The sequence below is a fragment of the Carcharodon carcharias genome (assembly GCF_017639515.1).
Source record: "Carcharodon carcharias isolate sCarCar2 chromosome 40 unlocalized genomic scaffold, sCarCar2.pri SUPER_40_unloc_11, whole genome shotgun sequence".
Classification (NCBI taxonomy): domain Eukaryota; kingdom Metazoa; phylum Chordata; class Chondrichthyes; order Lamniformes; family Lamnidae; genus Carcharodon; species Carcharodon carcharias.
In genome coordinates, this window is record NW_024470851.1 from 35,498 (window position 1) to 61,044 (window position 25,547).

Below are 25,547 nucleotides of genomic sequence, written 5' to 3' on the forward strand. Positions count from 1 at the left end.
ACCCAATGTGCAAAGACCGGAGCAATGTAAGTTTTGAATTAGTGAGAAAGAGAGAGAGAACCAGTGTGACAATAGAAGAGAAATACAATTACTAAATTAGATAGAGAGAGAGAGCAAACCACTATGCAAATCGAGGAATGCAATTTATAAATTTGAGAGAGAGAGATAAAACCAGTGTGTAAATAGAAGAGGAAAACAATTAATGAATGGGAGAGATAGAGGGGGCAAATAGAGGAGGAATGACATTAATAATTTAGAGTGATAGAGAAGCCCAGTGTGCAAAGATAGGAGGAATGTAATTTATATATGAGGGAGAGAGAGTGAGGGAACCCAGTGTGCAAATGTAGGAAGAATTCAATTAATAAATGAAAGCGAGAGATATCGAGAGCCAACATCTTCACAAAGAGAGGAGGAATGCAATTGATCAATTAGGAAGAAAGACAAAGAAGAACAGTGCTTAAAAAGAAGAGGAACATAATTAACAAATGAAAGCGAGAGCATTTCAATGTGCAAATAGAGGACGGATGCAATTATATAATTACAGAAAGAGCGAGAGCAACCCAGTGTACACATATAATGGGAATTCCATTAATAAATAAGAGAGAGTGAGGGAGCGACGCATTGCGCAAATTGAGGACTAATTCAAATAAATAAATAAAGAGGGAAAGAGAGCAATTCAGTGTTCAAAGAGATAACGAATGCAATTCATAACTTGGTGAGATTCCTCACCAATGTGCAAATACACGAGAAATGCAATTAAGACAATTCCATGAGTTTTCAAAATGGCTTTCTGAGATCATCACTGGACAGTACTGAGGGAGCGCTGCACTGTCACTTAGTGACTGCTGAGGAGCTGTTGCAATGTTGGAGCGTCTGTACTGAGGGACTGCTGCACAGTCGTAGGGTCAGTACTGAGGCAGTGCCGCTCAGTTGGAGTGTCAGTACTGAGGGAGTTCTGCACTGTTGGATGGTCTGTAATAAGGGAGTGCTGCACCGTCGGAGGGTTAGTACTGAGGGAATGCTGCACTGTCGGAGGGTCAGTACTGAGGGAGTGCCGCAATGTCGGAGTGTCAGTAATGAAGGAGTGCTGCACTGTCGGAGGGTCAGTACTGAGGGAGTGCTGCCATGACAAATGGTCAAAGCTGAGGGTGCGCCACATTGTCAGAGGGTCAGTACTGCACTGCCAGATGCTGAGTACTGAGGAGGTGTTGCAATGTCGGATGGTAAGTGCTGAGGGAGTGCCGCACTGTCAGAGGGTCAGTACTGTGGGGGCACTGTTCTGTCAGAGGGTCAATACTGAAGCAGCACAGCACTATCTGACGTTCAGTAATGAGGGAGCGCCGCACTGTCAGAGGGTCAATTCCAAGTGAGCACTGCAGTGTCAGAGGGCCAGTTGCCAGGAGCACTGCACTGTTGGAGGGTCAATACTGATGGGGCGCGACACTATCTGAGGTTCAACACTCAGCTGGTGCTGCACTGTTGGAGGGTCAGTACTGAGGCAGCGTGTGTAACATAGAGGGTTAACCTATTTCCCAAGTATTGAGATCACGGAGTGGACTGATCCCGCGGTACATAGCATTAACATTAGCTTTGGGCCATTGAGGGTTAATGTCAGGAATCACACAAACACACAGAAGCCAGTGGAAAGCAGCTCGGTGTGTCAATTGGGAATGTCAAGACATAGATTGTTGGGTCTGTGCACCGTAAGGGTATTAAAAGTTCTGTGTCTCAACTGGGTCACTGTTGTAGTAATACAAATTTGCTGTAGACCCCCTGAATACATGAACCAGGCTAAAGGATTGGATTAACTTCCCCTGTTCTCATATTTGAAGCAGATCTCTGTTACCTTGCTCCTATTTGCACATGTTCCTGCATGTGTGGTTCCTGAGAGATCTTATCTGCACCTCTGTTTTGAACAATTACTGTCAAACAAAGCAACCTCACAAGTATTTATAGGTTTACCTTTCCTTGTTCGTGATACACGGTATACAGCATTCAAATATGCTCAGCACAGAGCCTGTTTCCATCACGCATCCCCAGCATTGACAAAGGCCCCATAGTGTGGGTGGGAGGAGCTGAAAAACTTGCCTGCACCCAGAAATGAGCACACTGAACTGGCCAATGAACCGTTCAAACTGAATTAGTTTGAGAGAGAAAGAACCATCAGGCAGAGTCTCAGACACTAAATTGGCGAATAATACTAACTATTACTGAACAAAAGCACAATCAAACAACAATGCACTTATCAAACAATGAAAGATTAATCAATCAACTTACAGAATTGTATAAAATTCATCAAAAAACCAATAGGAGGAGACAAAGATAAAAGTGTTTTTTATGAACGAAACCCAGCAGGACTCACACTTGAATTGTTAACACATTGATATTCATGACTGGGAGCAGCTCACTGCCAGTCGATCAAAATGGCGACAACGTGTCCATCACTCTGCATCACGCTCGAGAATCGGCCTGTTCACCAACATGAAGATCCACGGCAGGAAGTGGCGACTCCGAGTAGACATCACCCTCGAATCGAGGGACAGGCGAAGATGAGGCAATTTACTACCCAGCTTGGTGTTGTGACCAAGCTTGGACACAGAACACCCAGTCCCCTCACTAAGTCAGTGATGCAGATTGTAAATTTGATGAAGATGGAGATTGATGAAGATTATTGGGGAGCAACCAATGGACACTGAGAGGTTTGGGACCCAGATCGAAAATCAGTACCTTACTGGGTGACTAATCCAGAGAGTCTGACTTCAAATTGCACTCCTGGGGCTTGAGAACATGACTTTAAAAACAAGTCTGTATACAAACAGACTCGACCAGTATAATCCACTGACAGATTGCGAATATTATAGGGATTTTCACAGTGAGAATTCTTTCTCTAAAACAGTGCTCATTAAGATTTCACATCACAACTTGCCAAGGCTCTTGACAGCACCTTCCAATCTGATGAAACAAACACATTAGAAGGACAAGGGCATCAGACTCATGGGAACGCCACCACCTGCAGGTCTCCCTCCAAGTCACACACCATCCTGACTTGGAATTCTGTCAGCTGTTCCTTGGCTGTCGCTGCGACAACATCCAGGGACTCCCTCCCTAAAAGTACTGTGGGTTTACCTACACCACATGGAAGGCAAAGGCTCAGGAAGGCAGCTCAGCACCACCTCCTCAAGGGCGATTAGTGATGGGCAATAAAAGCTGGACCAGCCAGCGATGTTCACAACCCAAGAAGCAATGAAAATATATACCCGGACCATGGCACAATGTTGTGTAGAAAATGCTCCGGCCTGGTGCCAATTTCAAACCCCCTACACCTTTCATGATGGACAACTGAAGGCAGGTTATGTTACAGGGAAATAAAACTTCCAAATATCAGGTGAGATGTTTCCTTGTTTTGTTTTCAAAATTCTTTTTGGAAAAAACAAACTTTAATTTGCATGGTTGGAGCCACAATGTACATCATTGCTGAATTTATCAGCCAACCAGCGTAGCCAATGTTCACATGTGAATCCCATATGATGAGCAGTGTTGGATGTATTGTTACAGAGACTGACACCACTCACAGCAGCTTGTACCTGAGAGTGAAGCAGAAGCTAAGTGACTGACCCCCACTGAATCTCAGACAGCAGCATCTCATTTGGGGTCTCTGGTAAGCAGTTCACGTTTAAACGACCTTTATAACAAGTTCGGGAATGTGTCGCTTGCTGGGTATTGGCTAGGTGTGTGCGCTGCTTTTCCTTTACGCAGGCATGGCTCAGCAATGAAACAGGATTCGAATATTAGCAGGTTGTCACTACAGGGGGGCTAGATAAGGAGCTAGAGAAGAGAGGAGGAATGTCAGGAACGCCAATGATTTAAATAATTGGTGTTTTGAGAGTTGAACAAGGAAAATCGAAGGATTCGAATGAATGAATTGCTTTGCATTAAGGGCATGTAAGCAAGTGAACTTCACCTCTGGCTATAGAGGTCTCAATGTGAGGGGAAGGTAGAGCTTACATCGATGTGTTGAGGTCCCTGTGAAGGGGGGAGGTAAAGCTTGCGCTACCTGTTGGTGTTCCAGTGACAGGGAGAGGTAGGGCTTGCACTATATGTTGGTATACCATTGAGAGGGGGAGATAGAGTTCACCTATTGTAAATCGATATAATTACTAATCCACTGTCCCAATCTCTAATTAATTTTCCCTTCCTTTCCCTAATCCATTCACTCTCCCTAATGCCAATTCTGCCTTTCACTTTCCAGAATATCACCCAGTGAGATGTGGACTCTGCTGCTGATCCTCGGCTTCCTGAGTAAGTTTATATACATTGTTCTCCAGCTCCACCGTGCATGTTCAAACTACTTAGGGAGAGAGAGTTCATTTATGGTTTTGACGAGGGCGGTTTCACTGCTGTGCCTGAGGCACAAGAAATTGTGAGCAATACACATGTTATATAAAATTACAAGGTATTGCTCGACACACAGAATGACAGCATTTTGTCAAATGGCTTGAATGTCACCTAATGTGAACCCATAGAGTCTGGGCCCAAAAAATGATAAGCCAGGGATCTTTCTAAATGGTGAACATCCAGAAGTGCTGCAGGTCCACAGGGACTTGGGGAACATTTACACTGATTATGGTGTAATTAAGAAGTTCCCAAAATAATCTAAAAGCCTAATGTGATGCTGACCTTTATATCTGTAGTAATGGACAAGTGTGTAGACCTCATGTGTCAGATTGATAAATCCCTGGTCAGACCACACACGGAGTAATTGTGAGCAGTCCTGTGCACCAGACCTCAGCAAGGATAGATTGACCTCGGAGGGTGTGACGTGTAGATGTACTAGAACGAAACCTGGATTCCAAGATTCAAATTATTAGGAGATTTTAAACAATCTGAGGTTGTTGTCCCATTTTAGAAGGGGGGATGATTTGATCAAAATGTTCCAGCTATTCAGAGAAAGGGGATAGAATCTCTTTGCGTGACCTTGGATGTGGAGGATGGGGGGGGGTGGCGTGATATAAAAATTATATTCAGAGAATCTTGAGTGAAATTAGCAAAGACTTCTATATATAACATTACTAGAAGTATGAATTATACTTCAGTAAAAAGTAATGGATGGTTAACTTCGAAATCTGGGATTGTTATATTTTTATTATCAATGATCTGAACGGACATGGGGCAAAGGCTGGCAGATTGAGTTATTTCACAGATCAGCCATAGTCCCACTGACTGCTGGAATAAACCCGAGGGGCTGAATGGGCACGTCCTCTTCCTGTATTCTCAAAACTGATTGGAAAGTTTCAAATATGAAGTGAATTTTAAAAGTCTCGCATCCCTATTACTGAGACACACAATCACAAATCTGATTTAAAATATACCCCATGTATCATCGCTGTTACATATTTATCCTGCACTGTCAAATCTCCAAATTGTCAACAATAACATCTCTCAAAGTCCTGATTAAGGTGCTGTAAAAATAATTCACAAGGAAGATACCAGAACGGAGAGATTTTAATGTACCTGCAAATGCTGAGCTGACTGGGGCCTCTTTCTCTTGTTAAGGTTGAAGACTGAGGGACAACCCGATAGCGATGTTTAATATTGTGACTGTTCTGATAAGTTAGACGTAGAGAAGCTATCCTCACACGCGGGATGGACAACAATTAGGGCTCAAAAATCTTAGATACTCACCAGTAAATCCAGGTGGGAATTCAGGAGGGATCCTTTTCCCTGGATAATGGTGAGAATGTAGATATTGATACCAGGAAATGGATGGGGCGGGTAACAGAGATGGGTTTGTGGGAAAGCTGGATAAACACACGGAGGCGAAATGAAGAGGAAGGTATGTTAATGGGTTAAGTTGAAGAGGAGCTGGGAGGAGGCTTGTTTGTAGCATAAACAACGACATAGAGTAAATGAGCTGAGTGGTCTCTTTCTCTGCTGCAAATCTGACATTATTCAACGTTTTAATAATTTCATTTGCTCATTAATATTCTTTGTTCTATCCCAGCGTTTTCTTTCCTTCATGTCCTCTTGAATCACACAATTGTTGCGGTGGAGGAGGAGGCCATTCAGCCCATTGTGTCAGCACTGGCTCTCCCAATGAGCAGTTGAACTAGTGCCACTCAGCCCCTCACACCCTCTCCCTGGAACCCCACACATTCTTCCTTTTCAGATAAGTCTGATTTTCTCTCGATCGCCTCGAGTGAACCTTCCTCCCCTGTAAGTACTTCCTCGTGTCTACATCTCTTCTCTTCCCAATCTCCATGTATCTGTGTCTCTCTCATTCTTGCTCCTTCCTCCAGTAGGAACATTTTCTCCCGATTGACCAGGCCCAGATCCCTCACAATTTTGACCCATCAAGATTTTGAACACCTCAATCATATCTCCTCTTAACCTTCTCTCCCCTAAGGTAAACAGTCACAACTGCCTCAATATATCCACGGAACTGAAGTTCCACCTCCCTGGAACTAGTCTCGTTGATCTTTTCCGTACCCTCTCCAATGCCTTCACAACCATCAGATGCACATTCCCCTCACTCTCTGTCCCACACACTCACACACCACAACACCCCGAGACATGCATTCATACTGTCTCGTTCTCTCTGTCACACTTGCACACTACCCCACCCCCTGAGACACACAATAAAACTCTCCCCCTCTCTCCTTCACAAAAACTCACTCTCTCTCTGTCACCCACACACACAATCACCACCCTCCCACCCCCCTCTTTCAAACACACGCTAACTCACTTGTCTCTCTCAAACTGACACTCTCACCCTCTCTCTGTCAAACACATTCATACTCTTCCCTCTCTCAATCTCAAACACTCTCTCCTCTCTCATATACATATTCACTCCTTCTCCCTCTCGCTGTCTCACACACACAGACTCTCTCCCTCCCTCTCTCATACGGTCACACTCTCTCCCTCTCTCTGCCTCACACGCTCACTCTCGCCCTCTCACTTTTAAAATACTCACACTTTCTCTCTCTATCTTTCACATTCATTCCATCATCTCTCCCTCTTAAAGACTCATACGCTCCCCTGCTCTCTGATGCTGACACTCACAATCTTCACCTCCTTTTCTCACACACTCACACTCTGCCTCTCACAATGTCACACATACTCACAATCTCACCCGCTCTCTGTCACAAAAACTCCCCTCTCCCCATCTCTCTTACACACACTTTCTCTCGCTCTCTCTTTCACAAACTCAAACTATCCCAATGTTTCTTACTATCACATTCACACTCTCCCCTTTCTGTGTCACACATACTCACTCTCTCCCTCGCCCTCTGTCACACACACTCTCCCCCTCTCTCTGACACTCAAACGAATACTCTCCCCTCTGCCTGTCACAGACTAAACTTTCTCCCCTCTCTCTGTCATACAACCTCCCACTCTCCCACTCTCTCACTCACACACACACAATCGCACATTACCTTTCTCAGTCAGACACAATAACACCCACTCTCCCAAACATTCATCCTCTGTCCATCTGCCATTCATACTCAGACACATTGTCCCCTCTCTCACTCTCACATTCATTGTCCAATCTCTCTCTCACACACAAACATTCCCCCTCTTTCTGTCGCTCACAATCACCCCCTCCCCTTTTCTCTTTCACACACATTCATAAGCTCCCCCACCCCCACAACCACCATGCCTCACACACACTAATATTCTGTCCATCCCTCACTCAAACACTCAATTTCCCATCCCTCCCTCTCAGATACTCACAAACTCCCAGGCTCTCTTTCACAACTACTCACACTCTCCACCATCTCACTCTCACATTCATTGTCCCATCTCACTTTCTCACACACTCACATTCTCCCCTCCCTCATTCACACACACACTCTCTCCCTCTCTCTGTCACACACAATCTCAATCTCCCACTCTCTCTGCCTCACGTTCATTATCCCATCTTTCTCTCTCTCATACACTCACATTCTGCCCTCCCTCGCTCACACACTCACGCTCTCTCCCTCTCTCTGTCGCACACAATCTCACTCTCCCCCACACACTCATTGTCCCATCCCACTTTCTCACGCACTCACATTCTCCCCTCCCTCTCTCTCACGCTCACACTCTCTCCCTTTCTAAGACTCAGTTTCATTGTCCCATCTCTCTCTCTCACACAAAAACACTCTCCAACTTTCTCTGTCGCTCACACTTACAATCTCCCCATTTCTGTCACACAAACTAATACTCTCCCCCAACCCGCGTCACAAACACTCTCACTCACGCTGACTAGTTCACTCCCATTCTCGCTCTCCCTCTGTTATAGACACCCACAATCTCTCCCTCTCCCTGTCACCTGAACTCCCACTCTCTCCCTCTCTCTGACACACATAATCACACTCTCCCCCTCCCTCTGTCACACACACACACACACCCTCGCCCTCTCTCTCGGACTCACAAACGCACACTCTACCCCTTCCTCTGTCACACACAGTCACACTTTCACTCTCTCTCTCTGTCACTCAAAGTAACACTCTCCCTCTCTCGGTTGCGCATACTCAAACTCTCCCCTTCTCTCTGTCACGTACACTCACACTCTTGCCCTCACTTTCAAACGTATTCACGCTCGCTCCCTCTTTCTGTCACACAAACTCACATTCCTGCCCTCTCTCTCTGTCACACAAACTAACACTCTCCCCCTCCATCTGTCACGCACCCTCACGCTTTCCCACTCTCTATGCCACACACACTCTTATGACCTCGCTCTCTCTGTCACACAATATCACCCTCTCCCTCTACCACTGTGACACAAATCCACACACTCCCCTCTCTCCATCACACAGACTCACACTCTCCTCATCTCTCTGTCACACACAAACACACTCACCTCCTCTCTCTGTTACACAAACTCAGATTCTCTCACTTTCTCTCTCACACACACTCAGACTCATTCCCACCCTCTGTCACACACACTCACGCTCTCCTCATCTCTCTGTCACACACAAACACACTCACCTCCTCTCTCTGTTACACAAACTCAGATTCTCTCACTTTCTCTCTCACACACACTCAGACTCATTCCCACCCTCTGTCACACACACTCACGCTCTCCTCATCTCTCTGCCACATAGATACACTCACACCCTCTCTCTGTAACACATATTCAGATTCACTCAATTTCTCTCACACACACTCACACACTTACCATCTCTGTCACACACACTCACACTCTCGCAATCTCTCTTCTCTCTGCCACACATTCACACTCTCTCTCTGTCACACAAAATCACACTCTCCCCAACTATCTCTCACATGCTCACAATTTCTCCCTCGCACTGTCAAAAAAAATCACAATGTCCCCTCTCTCTTTCACACATGCACAGACTCTGCCCCTCTATCACTCTCAAATTTATTGTCCAGTCTCTATCTGACACATACTCACAATGTCCCTTTTTCTCTGTCACACAATCTCACACTCTCCTTTCTCTGACTCACACATGCACTCTCTGCCCCTCTCTGTCATACACTCATGCTTTCCACCCCCCCTCTGTCATACATACTCAAACTCTCCTTCTCTCCCTGACACACACTGACACTCTCCCCCTTTCTCTGTCACACACTCAAAATCTCTCTCTCACTCGGGTAAAGACTCAGGCAATCTGCTCCTCTCTCGTTCACACACTCACAATCTCCCCTCTCTCTGCCACACACACTTGTTCTCTCCCCCTTCTCTCCTACACTCACACTCTCTCATTCTCCCTGTCACACATTCTCACCCTCTCCCTCTCTCTGACTCTCACACTCATTTTTCCATCTCTCTCACACACTCTTGCACTCTCCCCCTCATTCTGTTGCTGAAACTCACATCCTCCCACTTTTTCTGTCACAGGCACTTAAACTCTTCCACCTCTGTCACCCACACTCATACTCTCCCTCTCTGTCACACCCACTCACTCCCGCCCCCTCCTTCTGTAACACACAGTCATACTTTCCCTCTCTCTCTCGATACAAACACTACTATTTCCTCCTCTCTTTGTCAGCACACTCACACTGTCCCCCTCTTTCTATTACACACACTCACTCTCTCACTCTTATTATGTCACATAAGGTCACACATTTCCTCTTCTGCCTGTCAAATAAACTCACAATATCCCTCTCTCTGTCACACACACTCGCACCATACCACCCCCATGTCAAACACACTCACATGCACCCCCATTCCTTCACTTAAAGTCTCCCCCTCGGTCAAGTAAACTCACACTCTCACCCTCGCTCTGTCACAGGGAGTAACGCTATTCCCCTCTCTCTGACAAAAATAATCCCAATCTCTACCTGTCTCTGTGACACAGAATCACAACCTCACCTTCCCTCTGTCACACAAATTCACACTCTCCCCCTCTCTCTCACATGCACTCCAACTCACTCTCTCACTCTCCCACAAATACGCACACTTTCCCCCTCTCTCACTCTAAATTCATTGTCCAATCTCACTCTCTCACAGGTTCACACTCACCCCCTCCCTTTGTCACACCCTCACTCTCTCTCTCTCACAATGTCACACAAATTCACACCCTTCCCCGCTATCTTTCACTCTCTCCCACTCTATCTCTCACAAACTCCCTCGCTCTCTCTGTCATGCATGCTCACGATCTCTCTCTCTCTCTTGCACAAACTCACATTCTCTCCCTCCCTCTCTCACAGACACAGACAATCTCCCCATCTCTCTCACATACAATCCAAAAATCTCGCTCACGCTCCCACATATAATCACACTCTCCCCGTCTCTCACTCTCACATTCATTGTCCCATCTCACTCTCTCACAGGCTCACACTCACGCCCTCCCTCTGTCTCACTCGTTCCTTCTCTATTTCAACCTACCATCCCCGGGTCAAACACACACATATGCACCCCCACTCTTTTGCTTACTCTCCCCCTCTGTCAAGTCAACTCACACTCTCACCCTCGTTCTGTCACAGGGAATCACGCTATTCCCCTCTCTCTGACAAAAATAATCCGAGTCTCTCACTGTCTCTGTGACACAGAATCACAACCAATACCCTCCCCAGCTCTCGTTCACACATACTCACCCTCTCCCCTCTCTCACATACAGTCTCTCGCTCTCTCTGTCACAAATGTTCACACTCTCTCACTCTCTGTCGTAAAAACTCTCACTTTCTCCTTCTCGCTGTCACACAAAAACACAGTCTCTCCCCCCCCCCACACTTTCACTCTCTCTACCCCTCTCTGCCACATACTAAGTATCCTCCTCGCTCTTACACACATACTCACTCTCTCCCCCTCTCTCACTCACTAATTCATTTTCCCATCTCTCCCTCTCACATACTCACACTCTCCCCCTCTTTCTTACACTCACACTCACACTCTCCACCTTTATCTGTCACACACAATCATACTCTCGCACATCCTTAATCACACTCACCCCCTATGCCAATAGCGCTCAATCGCTCCCACTAAGTCTGTCACACACACTCACACTCTCCCACTGTCTCTGTCAGACAATCTCACACTCTCCCCCTCTGCCTGTCACAGGCACTCACAAACTCCCATCTCTCTCACACAAGTTCACATTCTCCTCCTCTCTCTGAAACAGACTCTCACACACCCTCAAGCTGTCCTACTCTCTCTTTCACCCAGACTCACACTCTCCTCCTCATTCTGTCACACATACACTTAATCATCCCCTCGCCCTTTCAAAAACACTCACACTCTCTCCCTCTCTCTGTCATAAATAGTCACACACTTCCTCTCTCGATCACATACACTGACACAATTCCATTTGCTCTGTCACACATACTCACAATCACTTCGTCTCTCTGTCACACATGCACACACACAAACACTTTGGTCACTCATCACAAACACTCACATTCTTCCACTTTGTCTGCCACACACTCACAATCTCTCCCTCTACTTCCCACACACACTCCCTCCCACTCACTGTCACATACACTCACATTCTCCCAATCTCAGTGTCATATACTCACACTCTACCACCTCTCTGTTACATACACTGACATTCTCTCCCATTCTCTCTCACTCACTCACACCCTCTCTCTGTCAACCACACTCACACTTTCCAAAACTATTCCTCACACACTCATACACTCTCCCACTCTGTCACACACAATCACAATCTCCCCCTCTCTCTTTCACACATACACAGACTCTCCCACTCTTCACACATTCACAGACTCTCCCACTCTTTCACTCTCAATTGCATTGTCCAATCTCTCTCTCACACATTCAGTTTACCCTTCTCTCTTTCACACAAACTCACTTTCCTCTCGGTGTCTCAAACAATCACACTGCCTACCTCTCTCTTTCAAAGATGTTCACACTCTCCCTCTCCCCCTGTCACCCACACTGACACTTTCCCCCTCTGTCACACAAATTCCAAATCTCTATTTCTCTCTCTCTCTCTCTCTCTCTCTGGTAAAGACACATGAACTTTCATCCAAGCTCCCTCTTGCACACTCACACTCTCAACTCTCTATTTCACAAATACTCACATTCTCCCCCTCTATCTCACGCACTCACACTCTATCCCTCTCCCTGTCACACACATTTGCACTCTCCCCTTCCCTCTTTCAAAAACACTTACACTTTCCCCCTTTCTCTTAATCAAACTCTCCCCCTCTATCAAACAAACTCACACACGCCACATCCTTGTGTCCCACATACTCACACTTTCCCCGTCTTTCTGTCACACACACTCACACTCTCCCCCTCATTATGTTACACAAGCTCTCTATTTTCCCATCTCCCTGTCAAAGACACTCACGCTATCACTCTCCCTATGTTACAAAGAGTGACACTCTCCATCCCTCTGTCACACACACTCAAATTCTCCCCGTCTATCACACACTCATGGCCGCCCCCTCTTTCTGTTAGACACAGACACTATCCCCTGCCTTCTCTCTCACACACTAGCACTCCCTAGCTCTCTCAGTCACACAACTCACAGTCTCCATCTCTGTCTCTTACACACTCACACTCTCCACTCTCAATGTCACACACACTCATACTCTCCCACTCACTCTCTCTGAGGCACACACACTCTATGTTTCTCTATCTCACGCACACTCTCCCCGACCTCTTGCAAACACACAGTTTTTCCATCTCTCTGTCACAGGAATACACAATCTCCCCCTCTCTCTGTCGCTCACAAGCACACTCTCCCCCTTTCCTCTCTCACACACACTATCATTCTTCCACCACCCAGCTCTGTCACACACACTCACACTCTCCACCTCAACACAAACTCAGACTCTCTCCATCTCTCTGTCACACACACTGGCACTGTCCCTCTCCCTATCACACACTCACACTCCCTCTGTCATACACACTCATGCTTTCTCCCTCGGCCTCTCGTACATACTCCCTGCCTCATTCTCTCACACACACTCACACTCTCCTCCTCTCCCTCTCACACATACTCCCACTCTCTCCCTCACAAACATTCACAAACTCTCCCTCTCTGTCACACAAAATCACACGCTCCCCTCTCTCTGACAAAGATACTCATATGTTCAACCTCTCCCACTTTCACATTTATTGTCCCATCTCTCTCCCTCACACACTCACACTCCCCCATTTCTCTGTCACACTCAAACTCTTCCTCCCATCAAAAACAATCACACTATCCACCTATCTTTCTCACTCACACTCTCCCCCTCTCTCTGTCACACATGCTCAAACTGTCACTCTCTGTCACACACACTCACTCTCACCCTCTGCCTTTCATACATACTCTCTGCCTCTCTCTCACACACATATTCTCAGACTCTTTCCCTCTCTGTCACACAAGCTCACACTATCTCCTCTCCCTTTCACACATACTCACAATTTCCTCCTCTCTGACTCTCACATTCATTGTCCCACCTGTCTCCCTCACATGCTCATACACTCCCATTTCTCTGTCACCCTCACACTCTTCCCCATCACAAAGAATGTCACTCTCAACGTCTCTTTCTCACTCACATTCCCCCTCTGTGTCACACACACTCACTCTCTCTCTGTCAATTGCACTCACACTCTCCCCAGCTCTCTGTCACACAGGCTCACTCTCACCCCTTCTCTCTTTCACACACTCACACTCTTTCCCCTGTAACAGAGACACACTCTCCCCTTCTTTCTCTCATACAAGCAAACTCCCTCACTCTTTCTATTCTGCACACTCACACTCTCCCCCTCTCTCACACATACTCACATTCTCCCCTTCTCTTTGTCACACACACCACACTCTCCACTTCTCTTTCACACGGGCATGCTCTCTCCCACTGTCACTGACACTCACACTCACCCTCTCTCTTTCACACATACTAACAATCTCTCCCTCTTTCTGTCACACACACGCACACTTTCCCCCTCACACACTTATGCTCTCCCCTCTCCCTGTCATTCAAAATTACACCCTCCCCATTTCTCTGTCACACACACTCACACTCTGACCCCCATCAGACATACTAACCCACTTCACCCCTCTCTCTAAGATACACAGTCATACCCTCCCCCTCTCACCGCCCTGCCCTCTTCCACCTAGACCCTCTCTCTCTCCCCACCTCGCCCTACCTCCCCTGGATATGCTCTCTCCGACTAACCCCATTCTCCAAATCTGTACTCATTCTTTCTAACAGCCAGGCACTCACACACCAGCTGTGGTCTCTAGCTCTGGTCCCACTCCTTCTCACACTGGCCCAGCTCTTCTCCTCCCTGACCTGCTCTCTACACACCGCCGCTGCTCTACATCCCCAGGCCCAGCTCTCTATCACCCAAATAAGCTACCTAAATGCCAGACGCTCTCTGCATGACAGGACCAGCTCTCTTCTACCCAAGGAATCGCTCCCTTTACCCCATGGACCCTCCCTCCAACACCCTCGGCCCTGCTCTCTAAAGACCCAGCATACTCACTCTACACGCACACCCACTTGCTACTCCCCAGTCAATCTCTATTTTCTCCCGGCCCCACTCTCTAAGCCCCCTGGTCCAACTCCATCTCTACCACAGGTACCGCACTCGCTCCATCTGGCAAGGCTCTCTATCCCTAATAACCACGGGCCCCGCTCCCTAAAACTCCGTTCTGGATCTCTCTCCCCACTGTCCCACTCTCAAGCACCATGGCCCCGCTGTCTCTGCCCCAGGCGCTTCTTTCTCTAAACACGTGGCCCTGCTCTCTCATCCCCCTGGCCCCCTATCTCTCCATATTGCCCCAGTCATTCTCCTGCCAATCTCCCTCACCCATGCCCTGCTCAATCTCACCCCAAACCCGATCTCCCTCTCATCGTCGCCGCTCTCAATAACACCTGGCCCTGCTCTCTATCCCCCAGCCCCACTCTCTATGCCCCTGGCAGCGGTCTCTATCCCGTGGCACAGCTTTCTCTCCCTTCGGCTCCAGTTCTCTATCTCCCCTGCCCCACTCTCTCTCAACCTGCCATGCTCTCTCAACACCCTGCTCCGCTCTCTCTTCCCCCTGCCCTGCTCTCTCTCCTCCTTGCCCCACTCTCTCTCCTCCCAGGCCCTCTCTCTCAGCCCCAGCCTTGTTCTTTGCCACCGCAGTCCCACTCATTCTCCACCGTGGCCCCACTCTCTTTCCAACTGGCCAAGTTCTCTACCTCCCGGCCCCACTCTCTCACAACAGCCCCGCTTTCTAAACCTCTAGTCCGCCTCGCTCTCTCACCCCAGCCTCACACTCGCGCCCCCCGGCCCTGTTCTCTCCAACCCCCATAAGCAATCCCTCTCCCCCCAGTCCCAAATTCTCTCCTTCCTGTACTGCTGACTGACCCACCAGTCCTGGTTTCTGTGCCCCCCCGTCCCACCCTCTCACACCCTGCTTCTGTTCTCTCGCTCTCTGGCTACGGGCTCTGATCCCCCTGTACCACTCTCGCTCCCCAATCTCCAAATTTCTCTGCCCCCTGTTCCACTCTCACTCTCTGGTCCTGCACTGTCTCTTCCCCTTGCACTGCTCTCTCATCCCTGTGGCCAACACTTACCCACCCCCCTTCCCCGCTGTCCCATCACCCTGGCACCGCACTCTCTTCCTGCAGCCTCGCTGATTCTGTCACAAATCTCCCTCACCCCGACCCCGCGCAGTCTCCCCCAGGCCATGCTCACTCTCCGCACTGCCGTGATCTCACTCCCCCCAGCCACGATCTCTCTCTCCCCAGCTCCGCTCAGTTCCCTACAGGAACCGCTATCCCTCCCCAGGACCCCAATCTCTAAATGCCCGGCCCCGCTCTCTAAACCCCCGCCCCGCTCCCTATCCACCGGCCCTGCTCTCCCTGCCCCTGAACCTGCTCCCTATTCCCTGGCCCCGCTCTCTAACACCCAACACCGTTCTTTATCACCCTGGCCCCGCTCTGCCTGACCATGACCCTGCTCCCTATTCCCCAGCCCCGCTCTCTAACACCCAACACCGTTCTTTATCACCCTGGCCCCGCTCTCCCTGCCCCTGACCCTGCTCCCTATTCCCCGGCCCTGCTCTCTAACACCCAACACCGTTCTTCATCACTCTGGCCCCGCTCTCCCTGCCCCTGACCCTGCTCCCTATTCCCAGGCCCTGCTCTCCCTGCCCCTGACCCTTCTCCATATCTCCCTGGCCCCACTCTCTAACACCCGGCCCAACTCTCTATCGCCACGGCCCCGCTCTCCCTGCCCCTGCTCCCTATTCCCCGGCCCTGCTCTCTAACACCCGGCCCCACTCTCTACCCCCCTGGCCCCATTCTCCCTGCCCCTGACCCTGCTCCCTATCTCCCTAGCCATGCTCTCCCTGCCCTGCCACTGTTCCCTATTCCCCGGCTCTGCTCTCTAACACGTGGCCCCACTCTCTACCCCCTGGTCCCGCTCTCCCTACCCCTGCCCCTGTTCCCTATTCCCTGGCCCAGCTCTCTAACACCCGGCCACACTCTTATCTCCCTGGCCCCGCTCTCCCTGCCCCTGACCCTGCTCCCTATACCCCTGGCCCCGCTCTCCCTGCCCCTGACCCTGCTCCCTATACCCCTGGCCCCGCTCTCCCTGCCCCTGACCCTGCTGTCTATCCCCCTGGCAATGCTCTCCCTGCCCCTGCCCCTGCTCCCTATCTCCCTGGCCCCGCTCTCTAACCCCTGGCACCGCTCTCTATCCCCCTGTACCCGCTCTCCCTGCCCCTTACCATGCTCCCTATCTCCCTGGCCCCGCTCTCTAACCCCTGGCCCCGCTCTCTACCCCCCTGTACCCGCTCTCCCTGCCCCTGACCCTGCTCCCTATCTCCCTGGCCGTGCTCTCTAACCCCTGGCACCGCTCTCTATCCCCCTGTACCCGCTCTCCCTGCTCCTGACCCTGCTGTCTATCCCCCTGGCAATGCTCTCCCTGCCCCTTACCATGCTCCCTATCTCCCTGGCACCGCTCTCTAACCCTGGCACCGCTCTCTATCCCCCTGTACCCGCTCTCCCTGCCCCTGACCCTGCTCCCTATCTCACTGGCCATGCTCACTTTCCCCCAGGCCCCTCACTATTACCCTGGCCCCACTCTTTATTCCCTCTGCTCTGTTCTCTAACCCCCGGCCGCTCTATCTAATCCTCGGCCCGGCTTACTTTCTCCTCCCAGCCCCACATACGCTTGTCCCAGCCCCGCTCTCTATTACCCACACCCCACTTTCTAAAGCCCCCGGCCATAGTCTCGACACCCCGGCCATGCTCTCTATCCATTCGGCCCCACTCGCTCTCCTTCTGACCTCAGTCTCTCAACCCCGGCCCAACTCTCTAACCCCATTGGGCCCACTGTACTTGCCCATGGCCCCACTCACTCTACCCCCAGCCCGGCGCTCTATTCGTCCAGCCCCAAACTTTAACAACCTGCCCGGCTCACTATCCAGTCAGACCCTGTCTCACTTTTCCCCAGCCAAGTTCTCTATCCCACCGACCCCGCTCCATAAACCCAAGCCGCGCTCCCTATACCCTGGGCTCCACTCTCTATAACCCGGGCGCCACTCTCCATCCCATGGAACCGCCGTCTCTCCCTCCGGCCATGCTCTCTAAACACTCGCTCCCACTCTATTACCCCGGCCCCTCTCTCTATTCCCTAAGCCCCGCTCTTTAATGCACCGTCTCCTCGCTCTATCCTCCTGGACCTGCTCTCTATGCCCCCAGCCCCGCTCTCTCTCACCACGGCCCCGCTCTCCATCTCCCCAGCCCCGCTCTCTCCCCCGGCCCCGCTCTGTATCCCCCCAGCCCCGCTCTCTATCCCCCCAGCCTCGCTCTCTATCCCCCCAGCCTCGCTCTCTATCCCTGCGGCCCCGCTCTCTATCCCCCCAGCCTCGCTCTCTATGCCCCCAGCCCCGCTCTCTCTCACCACGGCCCCGCTCTCCATCTCCCCAGCCCCGCTCTCTCCCCCGGCCCCGCTCTGTATCCCCCCGGCCCTGCTCTCTATCTCCGCAGCCCTGCTCACTCCCGCGGCCCCACTCTCAATCCTCCGCACCACCCCAGCCCGCTCTCTCTCACCACGGCCCCGCTCTCCATCTCCCCAGCCCCGCTCTCTCCCCCGGCCCCGCTCTGTATCCCCCCGGCCCTGCTCTCTATCTCCGCAGCCCTGCTCACTCCCGCGGCCCCACTCTCAATCCTCCGCACCACCCCAGCCCGCTCTCTCTCACCACGGCCCCGCTCTCCATCTCCCCAGCCCCGCTCTCTCCCCCGGCCCCGCTCTGTATCCCCCCGGCCCTGCTCTCTATCTCCGCAGCCCTGCTCACTCCCGCGGCCCCACTCTCAATCCTCCGCACCACACCAGCCCGCTCTCTCTCCCCCGGCCCCGCTCTCTCTCCCCCGGCCCCCACTCTATCCCCCCCCCAGCCCCGCTCTCTCTCACCACGGCCCCCTCTCTATCCCGCTGTCCCACTCTCTATCCCCCCAGCCCCGGTCTCCTTCCCCCCGGCCTCGCTCTCTATCCCCCTGTCCCACTCTCTACCCCCCCGGCCTCGCTCTCTATCCCCCCCCCGGCCTCGCTCTCTACCCCCTCCGGCCTCGCTCTCTATCCCCCCCCGGCCCCGCTCTCTATCCCCCCAGCCTCGCTCTCTATCCCCCCGGCCTCGCTCTCTATCGCCCCCCCGGCCCCGCTCTCTATCCCACCGGCCCTGCTCTCTATCCCCCCAGCCCTGCTCTCTATCCCTGCGGCCCTGCTCTCTATCCCCCCAGCCTCGCTCTCTATCACCCCGGCCCTGCTCTCTATCCCCCCAGCCCCGCTCTCTATCCCCCCAGCCCCGCTCTCTATCCCCCCAGCCTCGCTCTCTATCCCCCCAGCCTCGCTCTCTATCCCTGCGGCCCCGCTCTCTATCCCCCCAGCCTCGCTCTCTATCCCCCCAGCCTCGCTCTCTATCCCCCCAGCCTCGCTCTCTATCGCCCCCCCGGCCCCGCTCTCTATCCCACCGGCCCTGCTCTCTATCCCCCCAGCCTCGCTCTCTATCCCTGCGGCCCCGCTCTCTATCCCCCCAGCCTCGCTCTCTATCCCCCAGCCTCGCTCTCTATCCCCCCAGCCTCGCTCTCTATCGCCCCCCCGGCCCCGCTCTCTATCCCACCGGCCCTGCTCTCTATCCCCCCAGCCCTGCTCTCTATCCCTGCGGCCCTGCTCTCTATCCCTGCGGCCCTGCTCTCTATCCCCCCGGCCCTGCTCTCCATCTCCCCAGCCCCGCTCTCCATCTCCCCAGCCCCGCTCTCTCCCCCGGCCCCGCTCTGTATCCCCCCGGCCCTGCTCTCTATTTCCGCAGCCCCGCTCACTCCCGCGGCCCCACTCTCACTCCTCCGCACCACACCAGCCCGCTCTCTCTCTCCCGGCCCAGCTCTCTATCCCCCCGGCCCCACTCTCTTTCCCCACCCCCCCGGCCCCGCTCTCTATCTCCCTGGCCCCGCTCTCTAACCATCCCCGCACCGGCCCAGCACTCTGTCTCCCCAGCCCCACTCTCTATCCCCTTGGCCCCACTCTCTCTGCCCCGGCCCCGCTCTCTATCCCCCCGGCCCTGCTCTCTATGCCCCCGGCCCTGCTCTCTCTCCCCTCGCCCGCGCTCTCTATCCCCACGGCCATGGTCTCTCTCCGCTTCTGACCCCGCTCTCTATTCCCCAGACCCGCTCTCTATTGCCCCAGCCCCGCTCTCTATCCCCCGGCCCTTCTCTCTATTCCCCCGATCCCACTCTTTATTCCCTCGACCCCGCTCTCTCTATCCCCCAGCTCTGCTCTGTTTGCCCCCGGCCCTGGTCTCTCTCCCCCCAGCCCCATTCTCTAACACCTCGTCCGTCTCTCTCTACCCCTGGGTCCCGCTCTTTCTCCCCAAGGCCCCGCTCTCACTCCCCCCGCCCCGCTCTCTCTCCCCCAGCCCCACTCTCTACCCCCAGCCCCACTTTCTATCTCCCAGCTCTGCTCTCTCTTTCCCCAGCCCCACTCTATGTCTCCCCGGCCGCACTCTCTCTACCCCCGGCCCCGCTCTCTCTCCCTAAGGCCCCGCTCTCCCTCCCCCCACCCCGCTCTCTATCCCCCAGCTCTGCTCTCTCTTCCCCCGGCCCCACTCTATCTCCCCCCGGCCCCGCTCTCTCTTCCCCGAGCCCCCTCTATCTCCCCCTGGCCACTCTCTCTTCCCCTGTCCCCACTCTCTCTACACCCGGCCCTGCTCTCTCACTCCAGATTTTCTGTCAGTTTGAGATGATGTTATTGTCATTGTTGTTTTCTCTTAATTGTGTGTGAATGTTTCATTGCAGATACGGAACACTGTCTGTGAGCATTTAGTTAGAGTTGGAGGTTGAGCTATGTGAGAACCTGGTTCAATGAAGGAAGAAAGATTCAAGCTTGAATTTGCGACATTTTTAAGCGGTTTGGTGGGGGTGGGGCAGAGTAACTGAGGTTATTGCGGCTTTGGGGGTGAAAATTACGTCACTGTGTAACTTCAACTATATTTTATATTAATGTGAAACATCTTTTGTCTCTCAGTCACAGACTCGGGACTCACAGACCCGTGTGTGGATCACACCATTCTGGACCAGGTCTGGAGGAGCGTAAATTGTATATGGCCTGTGTGTTCTTGGCAGTGGAAGTGTGATGGAAATCTTCAGGGAGGATGGTACCGATTTAAAAGGTAATGTGCCAGGAAAATTTCTCATAAACTAGGCAAAGGGAGAAAAATGTGAGTGTTGGCACAGCAAGTGGACAGAGACAGAGATCAACAGTGATATCACTTAGTACAAACAGAACAAAAGCAAATGAATTTTCCATCAGTAGATAGCGATTTGATGCGACTGAGCGGGTGGGCCGCCAGTTCAGACTCAATAACATTGCTGTGGGTCTGGAGACACATGTAGGGCAGGCGAGGTAAGGGCAACAGATTTCCTTCACAAAAGATAACCACATCAGTTGTTCCAACAATGCTCGATGGTCTCACTCTTCCACAGCTACTGAGAGTAGCTTTATATTCCAGATTCACTCGTTGCATTTACTTTAACAACTGGAGTGGTTGGACCTGACCAGTGTCCCCAGGACATGAGCCTGTCTCACCGGGTCACTCGTTTCCTGACATTAGCACTGTACCACAGCCTTCCCATAAGTGAACAGTAACATTTTCACCATGCAATCACCAGGCAGTGACCATCACTAACAAAAGAGAATCTAACCTTCTCTCCCTGACAAACAAGGGCATTACTAGCGTTCAATCCTCCACTATAAACTAACTGATTAACTCCCCATTAACTCTCCGCCTAACTCCCCAAAATCCGTCCACAAGGCATCTGTCCATATCTACAAGGCACAAGTCAGGAGTGTGATGGAATAATCTCCACCTGCCTGGATTCGTGCAGCTCCAACAACTCAAGAAACTGTGAAGACCATCCAGGACAAAGCAGCCGCACTTAATTGACACGTCATTAAGCACTTTAAATGTTCACTCCATCCACCACCGATCCATAGTAGCAGCAGTGGTGTATACCATCTAAAAGATGCACTGCAGAAACTCACCAAGCCTCCTTCGGCAGCACATTGCAAACGCACAGCCTCTGACACCGAGGAGGACAAGGGCAGCAGACATATTGTAACTCCACCACCTGGACGTTTCACTCCAGGTCACTCAACATTCAGTCCTGAAAATGTATCACTGTTCCTTCACTGTCGCTGGGTAAAAATCCTTGTGCTCCCTCCCGAACAGCACTTCCAGTGTAACTACTCCAGATGGACTGCAGCTGTTCGAGAAGGCGGCTCACCATCACCTTCTCAAGGACAACTAGGGGTGGGCAGTAAATATTGGGCCAGCCAATGATTCCCACATCTCGGAAATAATTTTTAGTAACTTGGGACGAGGCCTCATCTCAAGTCATTTATTAATTGCCAGCACCAGACTTAAATAATGTTGTCCAGGCTTTGAATAGGGAACAGAGGGGATTCAACAGAATGTCTCCAGATGTTGGAGTGGCGCGGGGTCGGGGGCGGAGGTCGGGAGTGAGTGGTGTTGGGGCGCTGGGACGACATGGGGAGAAACAAGGATTGTTCTTCCTCGGGTAGAGAACGGGAGTGAAGAGGTTTAGCAGAGGTGTTCAAATGCATCAAGGGTTTGAATAGAGCAGAAAAGGAGAAATTGTTTACACTGGAATAAGAACCGGAAACAAGGAGACAGGATAAAAGTCATTGGCATAAAAACAAGGACAACGTAAATTTGTATTTTTTTATGAAATAGATACCTCTCCCAGTCCCCTCTCGCTCGGTGTCCTCTACCAGTCCCCTCTCCCTCTGGGACATCTCACTGTCCCCTCTCCCTCGGTGTCCACTCCCACTCCCCTCTCCCTCAGTGTCCTCTTCCAGTCCCCTCTCCCTCAGTCTCCTCTCCCAGTCCCCTCTCCCTCAGTCTCCTCTCCCAGTCCCCTCTCCCTCAGTCTCCTCTCCCAGTCCCCTCTCCCTCAGTCTCCTCGCCCAATCACCTCTCCCTCAGTCTCCTCTCCCAGTCCCCTCTCCCTCAGTGTCCTCTCCCACTCCCCTCTCCCTCAGTCTCCTTTCCCAGCCCCCTCTCCCTCAGTCTCCTCTCCCAATCCCCTCTCCCTCAGTCTCCTCTCCCAGTCCCCTCTCCCTCAGTCTCCTCTCCCAGTCCCCTCTCCCTCAGTGTCCTCTCCCACTCCCCTCTCCCTCAGTCTCCTCTCCCAGTCCCCTCTCCCTCAGTCTCCTCTCCCAATCACCTCTCCCTCAGTCTCCTCTCCCAGTCCCCTCTCCCTCAGTCTCCTCTCCCAGTCCCCTCTCCCTCAGTCTCGTCTCCCAGTCCCCTCTCCCTCAGTCTCCTCTCCCAGTCCCCTCTCCCTCACTCTCCTCTCCCAATCCCCTCTCCCTCAGTCTCCTCTCCCAGTCCCCTCTCCCTCACTCTCCTCTCCCAATCCCCTCTCCCTCAGTCTCCTCTCCCAGTCCCCTCTCCCTCAGTGTCCTCTCCCTGTCCCCTCTCACTCAGTCTCCTCTCCCAATCCCCTCTCCCTCACTCTCCTCTCACAATTCCCTCTCCCTCATTCTCCTCTCCCAGTCCCCTCTCCCTCAGTCTCCTCTCCCAGTCCCCTCTCCCTCAGCCTCCTCTCACACTCCCCTCTCCCTCAATCTCCTCTCCCTGTCCCCTCTCCCTCAGTCTCCTCTCCCAGTCCCCTCTCCCTCAGTCTCCTCTCCCAGTCCCCTCTCCCTCAGTCTCCTCTCCCAGTCCCCTCTCCCTCAGTCTCCTCTCCCAGTCCCCTCTCCCTCAGTGTCCTCTCCCAGTCCCCTCTCCCTCAGTCTCCTCTCCCAATCGCCTCTCCCTTAGTCTCCTCTCCCAGTCCCCTCTCCCTCAGTCTCCTCTCCCAATCCCCTCTCCCTCAGTCTCCTCTCCCAGTCCCCTCTCCCTCAGTGTCCTCTCCCAATCCCCTCTCCCTCAGTCTCCTCTCCCAGTCCCCTCTCCCTCAGTCTCCTCTCCCTGTCCCCTCTCCCTCAGTCTCCTCTCCCAGTCCCCTCTCCCTCAGTGTCTCTCCCAATCCCCTCTCCCTCAGTCTCCTCTCCCAGTCCCCTCTCCCTCAGTATCCTCTCCCAGTCTCCTCTCCCTCAGTCTCCTCACCCTGTCCCCTCTCCCTCAGTCTCCTCTCCCAGTCCCCTCTCCCTCAGTCTCCTCTCCCAGTCCCCTCTCCCTCGGTGTCCTCTCCCAGTCCCCTCTCCCTCAGTCTCCTCTCCCTGTCCCCTCTCCCTCAGTGTCCTCTCCCTGTCCCCTCTCCCTCACTGTCCTCTCCCTGTCCCCTCTCCCTCAGTCTCCTCTCCCAGTCCACTCTCCCTCAGTCTCCTCTCCCAGTCCCCTCTCCCTCAGCCTCCTCTCCCAGTCCCCTCTCCCTCAGTCTCCTCTCCCAATCCCCTCTCCCTCAGTGTCCTCTCCCAGTCCCCTCTCCCTCAGTCTCCTCTCCCAGTCCCCTCTCCCTCAGTCTCCTCTCCCAGTCCCCTCTCCCTCAGTCTCCTCTCCCAGTCCCCTCTCCCTCAGCCTCCTCTCCCAGTCCCCTCTCCCTCAGTCTCCTCTCCCTCATTGTCCTCTCCCAGTCCCCTCTCCCTCAGTCTCCTCTCCCAGTCCCCTCTCCATCAGTCTCCTATCCCAGTCCCCTCTCCCTCAGTCTCCTCTCCCAGTGCCCTCTCCCTCAGTCTCCTCTCCCAGTCCCCTCTCCCTCAGTCTCCTCTCCCTCAGTGTCCTCTCCCTGTCCCCTCTCCCTCACTGTCCTCTCCCTGTCCCCTCTCCCTCAGTCTCCTCTCCCTGTCCCCTTTCCCTCAGTCTCCTCTCCCAGTCCCCTCTCCCTCAGTCTCCTCTCCCTGTCCCCTCTCCCTCAGTCTCCTCTCCCTGACCCCTCTCCCTCAGTGTCCTCTCCCTGTCCCCTCTCCCTCAGTCTCCTCTCCCAGTCCCCTCTCCCTCAGTCTCCTCTCCCAGTCCCCTCTCCCTCGGTGTCCTCTCCCAGTCCCCTCTCCCTGAGTCTCCTCTCCCAGTCCCCTCTCACTCAGTCTCCTCTCCCAATCCCCTCTCCCTCAGCCTCCTCTCCCAGTCCCCTCTCCCTCAGTCTCCTCTCCCAATCCCCTCTCCCTCAGTCTCCTATCCCTGTCCCCTCTCCCTCAGTGTCCTCTCCCTGTCCCCTCTCCCTCAGTCTCCTCTCCCAGTCCCCTCTCCCTCAGTCTCCTCTCCCAGTCCCCTCTCCCTCGGTGTCCTCTCCCAGTCCCCTCTCCCTGAGTCTCCTCTCCCAGTCCCCTCTCACACAGTCTCCTCTCCCAATCCCCTCTCCCTCAGCCTCCTCTCCCAGTCCCCTCTCCCTCAGTCTCCTCTCCCAATCCCCTCTCCCTCAGTCTCCTCTCCCTGTCCTCTCTCCCTCACTGTCCTCTCCCAGTCCCCTCTCCCTCAGTCTCCTCTCCCAGTCCCCTCTCCCTCAGTCTCCTCTCCCAGTCCCCTCTCCCTCAGTCTCCTCTCCCAGTCCCCTCTCCCTCAGTCTCCTCTCCCAGTCCCCTCTCCCTCAGTCTCCTCTCCCAGTCCCCTCTCCCTCAGTCTCCTCTCCCAGTCTCCTCTCCCTCAGTCTCCTCTCCCAGTCCCCTCTCCCTCAGTCTCCTCTCCCAGTCC

General features: G+C 52.7%; 1 protein-coding gene across 2 annotated transcripts in view; it reads left to right on the top strand.

Moving 5' to 3' along the window:
• The first annotated feature begins 3,552 nt into the window (after positions 1 to 3,552).
• LOC121275023 (oncoprotein-induced transcript 3 protein-like) overlaps positions 3,553 to 25,547 on the top strand; it is a 105,063-nt gene continuing 83,068 nt past the window's right edge. Inside the window, exons 1-3 of one of the 2 annotated variants that reach the window (XM_041182415.1) lie at positions 3,553 to 3,658; positions 4,250 to 4,299; positions 20,918 to 21,062. In XM_041182415.1, the coding sequence (XP_041038349.1) occupies positions 4,266 to 4,299; positions 20,918 to 21,062 (179 nt within the window). In that variant the 5' untranslated portion in view covers positions 3,553 to 3,658; positions 4,250 to 4,265. The remainder of the gene's footprint in view (positions 3,659 to 4,249; positions 4,300 to 20,917; positions 21,063 to 25,547) is intronic. The other variant, XM_041182416.1, reaches the window with a different exon arrangement.